General features: G+C 32.5%; 1 protein-coding gene across 2 annotated transcripts; it reads left to right on the forward strand.

The window, feature by feature from the left end:
• Positions 1-931: 931 nt before the first annotated feature.
• Positions 932-2,377, forward strand: LOC110640899 (transcription factor PRE1). Of its 2 annotated transcripts, none has more exons than XM_021792440.2 (2): positions 932-1,308; positions 1,984-2,377. In XM_021792440.2, exons 1-2 carry the CDS (start codon positions 1,186-1,188, stop codon positions 2,143-2,145), a joined length of 285 nt encoding a protein of 94 aa, XP_021648132.2. In that variant the 5' UTR covers positions 932-1,185; the 3' UTR covers positions 2,146-2,377. The 2 variants fall into 2 exon arrangements, with proteins under 2 accessions (XP_021648132.2, XP_021648133.2); XM_021792441.2 differs by having other exon boundaries at positions 1,010-1,308; positions 1,993-2,377.
• The last annotated feature ends 3,290 nt before the right edge of the window (positions 2,378-5,667 follow it).

Here is a 5,667-nt window from a genome sequence, read left to right on the forward strand (position 1 = left end):
AAAGGGAATTGAACATCAATTTCTTATTGAATCAAACTAAAAAAAAATATTTATTCTAATTTTGATTTCAGAATTTAAATTAAATGAGTCTTTATTAAATTTTTTTATCTATGAAAGTTTGTCCCCTTAATCTCAAATTCTAGCTTCACCATTGATGCAAGGGGAAATTAAGCCAAATTTGCCTGACCTTAAACTTAACACATAAACCGATGCCAATAGTCATATGCACTCTCTAGGTTAGATAAAGAGCAGGCCACAATCTGAAACTTGAAAAAAAATGATGGTAAAAAAAAAAAAAAACTAGACCCCATAGGGTCGAGTGGAAAAAAAAAAGGTCAAACTCTAAATGGGTTACCACATGCAGTCAAGTGACAATTAAATTTATAAACTTAAGTTCAATTCAGTTACACTTGAAGGGGAATTTTGGTGTCCTACATTGAAAAACAACTAGTGAAAACTAAACTAAATTAATTTAAGGAATTTTAATGGAGACAATCCCAAACTCAACACATAAATTAACGCTAATATTCATCCCAGTCATAGCAATTTCACACCCTTTCCACATATAGAATCAAAAAAGTTGTGGCAAATTGTGGTATGAGTTTTATGAAATTCAGTGAAAAAAAAAGGTCCCTGATTGGAGAAGATCGATGTCCTAGAATCACATGGTGTTGTGTATTGAGACGTGCACATAAAGGCCCACTTTGTTAGCTCAAAAGCGAACACATTTCCTCAAGGCCACTTGAGATCAAACCCCAAGTCGGGAACACACAGAAGATGGTGTATGGTCTCTCTCTCTATCTCTCTCCTTAAAAACATATCAAGGCTAGTCACTTTTTTCTCCAATGCACTTGTCCTCTTCACATCCAACATCACTGTCTCGTTAATGTACTCTCTCTCTCTCTCTCTCTCTCTCTCTCTCTCTCTGCTTACTTAATTTCTCTCTTGGTCCTTCCTCTCCTTCCCCATCTCTTTAAATCTCTCTCATCACTCTTCAATTCTTCACATCTCTTACATCTAAATCTTAACACTTGTCTTCTCTCTCTCTCTCTCACTTCTTTCTTTTGGATTAGCTCATTTGTTGTTATATACATATTTTCCCATTTTGGTTCCATCAAATTTTTGGCTTCAATATTATTCTTAACAAAAACACATTCACTTACCTTCAACTAAAACTATAAGGATATGTCTAGCAGAAGGTCGAGGCAGCCTGCAGCTCCTCCAAGAATCACTGATGATCAGATCATCGAACTTGTCTCAAAGTTACGCCAGCTTCTCCCGGAGATTCGTCATAGGCGCTCCGATAAGGTACCTATATATACTTCAAACCCCACCTCTCAATCTCTCATTCACAACCGTACAATGGATATACATTCTAACGTTGACTATTATAATATAACTCACATGAGAGTCATCATAATTAATGATCATAATAAAATCATTATATTGTATTCTAAAATTTATCATAGAGAAGATATGCAGTGCAAAAGTATCGCACTTGTAAATAACTAAGGTAGCTCAATTGATAAAACCTGTAAGTAATTGCAGGATGAGAGTCTCGAGTTCCAATCCATAAGTTTTCAGTTGAAGCTTCAAAAGAAAGTAAGCGTAGCACATGTAGCGAGTAAATGAATACTGTGTATTATATAGTTATAATAAGAACATTTGCGCTCTTTTAGAGGGTTTGAATTTGAAATATCACCCCCCTCCCCCTGACTTTAAGGTTAAAATAATAATATTACAATTTTTTTTTGGTATTTAGTAAATATTCTTACCATTGACTTAAAAGGGTGTTCTAGTACCACCGTTTTAGTTGGTGTGGAATAATCCATTCATTGCCTCATTTTGTCAATGTAAATAGCCAAGTACATGGCAGAAACTTCTAATATATAAATGCATTGCTAGAAATTGTCTCCAATAATGCTGAGGAGGAGCTAGGATTGGAAGAAGAAAATGACTTGTTACTAATTGGAATTGACTTAGCTGTGGCAGGTATCAGCTTCCAAGGTCCTACAAGAGACCTGCAACTATGTCAGGAGCTTGCACAGGGAGGTGGATGACTTGAGTGAGCGACTGTCCCAGCTTTTGGCTACAATTGATGCTGATAGTCCTGAAGCTGCTATAATAAGGAGTTTAATCATGTAATTAGGCACTTTGTATTAATTATATATAAATATTAATTTTCATTTGTAAGTTTTTAGTAGATAGTAGTTTGATCACTACCAGCTGCAGGTACAGCCGATCAAACAAATGGGTTAGAATCTATTTTAAGAAAACATGCCATGTGGGTATAGGCAATTAATGTAATTAAGGTGTATAACAAGAGGACTTGCACTAGCAAATCCAGTTATAATAATATATTTATTATTATGGATAATCTCTATATATTTTAAGATTAATTACAGTTAGTTAAACTATTGCTTCATTGACATGAACATATATTATATGGTTAATTTTTCTCTGCTTTGCAAGAATACACATATTAATCCGGAGCTTTTGTCGGTAAGTAGGGATCAACCGGCATAATGTCAGCATAAAAGCTTAAATCACCATAGGATGCTGATTTGATACAATATAATAATAATAATTATTATTATTATAACTAAGTTATGTTTGCTACGTGAGCTTACCAAACGTAACCAGTGCCAAGACCATATAAAGAAAGTGAATTACGGTAGATTATCAACCAGTGTAGAATTCAGTCATATGGATACTTATGACATATTTGATTAAGTTGATATCACACTCTGCCATGAGTATTAATTAGTCAATTTTTGTTTTCCTGTTTGAATTCTTCCATTTTCTTATTCTTGCCTTTCTTCCATTTATAGTCTAAAATTAACTTGGCTTCATCTCATGGCTCGCAGAAGAAAGCTGTTTTAAAAAACTGATGGCTAGCTAGGGTTTCCATCTAAAAAGTATCATAAACAAGATAAAAGAGAGGAAGGGACTAAAGTTTCAAACAAAATTCCGTGACTAATTAATATGCAAAATATGTGTAGAAAATGAAATAGCAAAATTGGTCACTGAAAATGACTTTGTAGTTAAGATGAATATTGGTGGTTACCATATTAACGGAGAAGGTGTGTGTTTCTCTATTCCTCTGAAAGGGTATTCTCTAATAATATTTTTCTTATCTAGACTTATTTTATTATAAATTTAAAATACAAGATATACGATGAAACTCACCTATTAAATATATGAATTTCATATATTTATATTTTAAATTCATAATTGACAGGTCTAGACAAAAATTTTCATCTTAAAATTGAACAATCATATATAGCTTAGGTTCAGCACTAATTCTTAAAGAGGGAATTGATTGATACATGCCATTAACTCTACAGTAACTATTTTCTAAATTTTCATTTGGTCAAATGGAGTACTATAATTAAAAAAAAAGTATCATAAGACTTTTTTTTTTTTTTACAAGTAATAATAAAATTTATTGAATTAAGAAAATCAACCAAGAGAACACAAAACAATAAGGAGCACTGTCAAGTGGACAAAACAAATCAGAAAACTAGAGCAAAACAAATCTAAAGCAACTGTGTAGATAACAAAATAAAACAACACTATGATTGAAGCAACAGACAAAATTGAGGAAAACTGAGCAACTGATCTGAAGGAGTCGACAAAAGCAGAGTGGGAAAACCCATCCAGCTAATTTCTGTGCGATGGACTACCTCCAAAGACAACAACAAACATGAACCAGCTCTTAAAAGAAAAAAGCACCTTAACACACTTCAGGGAGCAAAATTTAGTAATTTAAAATTTTTCAATACCTAGGGTTTCATACATCATGCAAACCAATTAAACTATTGAAAAAACACATAATTTGATAATAACAAATTATATTTCAACTGCTAACATTCCTAATTACCATTAGGAAACAAAAGCCCTAAATTTAATTAGGTAAGTTTAGGAGAAATTACCCCAAAGGCACATAATCACATTCAAACACCAATCCGGAGAGTGGAGACCACGAATTGTTGGCTCTCTAGCTTGTCCACACAAGCAACTTGATCAAAGTAACCTTTGATGAAGTAACAACTCTGTAACATCCTCACTTTAGCTAGTCCGTACGTTCTACTGTTCCGGAGATCAATGTCAGTCCAGGCAGCTAGAATATATGGAATTATAATTAGACTAGAGTGAGAAGTTATAAATAAACTAAATAATGATAAGAAAAATAAGGAAAATTTTTAGAAATAAAATGCATTAAGGTTAAATGAGCTGTAGCCTAGCGATGAGTGACCCTAACGGGAAGTGACGGTGAAAGCTGTTAGCAACCCTAGACCCGGGGGAACCTCCATGAAATAATTTTTGGGATTTCAAGGAAGGATTATTGGGGTTTCGATGATAATAAAATGCTAAGAAAACACAAGGAAAATTAAATCAATCAGTACACACAATTTTAGCTCATTAAGCCAAATGGAGGGCATTTTGGTCATTTCGTCTTCAGAGATGATTTTTGACCAACTTGTCCAATTAAGTAAATAAATTATATGACATAAAATATGAATAAATATTGCTAAAAATGAAATTAAAAATGAGTAGTAAAGAAAAAAAAGTAAATAAAATAAATGGAAACAAAAGTCAAATAATGACCTCATAATGATGCAATTAAAATTACTACCAATAAAAATAAGACAAACATATATAAAAAGATAAGAAGAAAAGAAATAAAACAAAATTTAGTTTCATCTTCTTCCTTGGGTGTTTAGGCCGAACCACCATGGGTATAGAGAGCTCCTCTGTCACACCCTACCCCTCTGTAAGGCATAACATGATCCCATAGTATACCTAATAAATTACCAACTTCGTCTACTGATAACCCATTAAATACAGTACAAGGGATTTTAAAACTTTTCTTACTTCTTTTACAGTGGTGAGCACTATTTACAGGTGTTAAAATTTTTTTTAAACTTAAATGAAAGAGAAAACACATTCGAATTATTAGGAATTTCTGTAAAAATTTTGGCGGAATGCCTTCTGTATTTTGAATAAAACAGTTCTTTAGAAAACCGGTAAAAGCACTTCAATATAATTCTCAATCTCAAATCCAACATATTTCTCAACACAACATATTTCTCAACTCAAATCCACAGTGATTTTTCAAAGACTGAGATACAACAAATATAATACAATTTTTTTTCAAGCCAAAATAATTCATAATTATTTTACAACTTCAATGTACAATTTGAATTTACAACTGCTCAAAACCAAGAACACTATGTACATACAGTGATTATACATTATAGTACAAAATGCAAAATGTGGTATACTCATTATACCCGATAATCTCTAGCTGGATGTACTAGCAGCCTAGTCTGCTGCCCTGTCCGTCTGTCTACCTGCAACAGCAATGAAAAGCTATCGCTGAAACGATGTCTCAGTGGTGCACAACATTAACCAAATACAACTTTAAATCACAGTTCATAAATCATATAAATGATGGATACGTAAAACCATAGTTAAATTCAAGACAATGAATGTCATAAGAAATTTAACACAATATCACAATAAATCTCAGTAATCAAAATGTAGTTAAATTCAAAAGACAGTAAATGTCAATAAGAATTTAAACTCCATTTCACAAATTATCAAAGCTCATAATAACACAATTTAGTCGAATAATTTAAGAACACAGTGTTGCCAATTCAT

Source organism: Hevea brasiliensis, chromosome 18, assembly GCF_030052815.1.
Source record: "Hevea brasiliensis isolate MT/VB/25A 57/8 chromosome 18, ASM3005281v1, whole genome shotgun sequence".
In the NCBI taxonomy this organism is placed as follows: domain Eukaryota; kingdom Viridiplantae; phylum Streptophyta; class Magnoliopsida; order Malpighiales; family Euphorbiaceae; genus Hevea; species Hevea brasiliensis.

What these genes read in the sequence shown, in the direction of transcription:
- LOC110640899 (XM_021792440.2), top strand. Translation starts at nt 1,186, where the DNA reads ATGTCTAGCAGAAGGTCGAGGCAGCCTGCAGCTCCTCCAAGAATCACT. An exon ending in GTCATAGGCGCTCCGATAAG is followed by an intron (nt 1,309 to 1,983) that starts GTACCTATATAT and finishes GAATTGACTTAG; the next exon opens with CTGTGGCAGGTATCAGCTTC.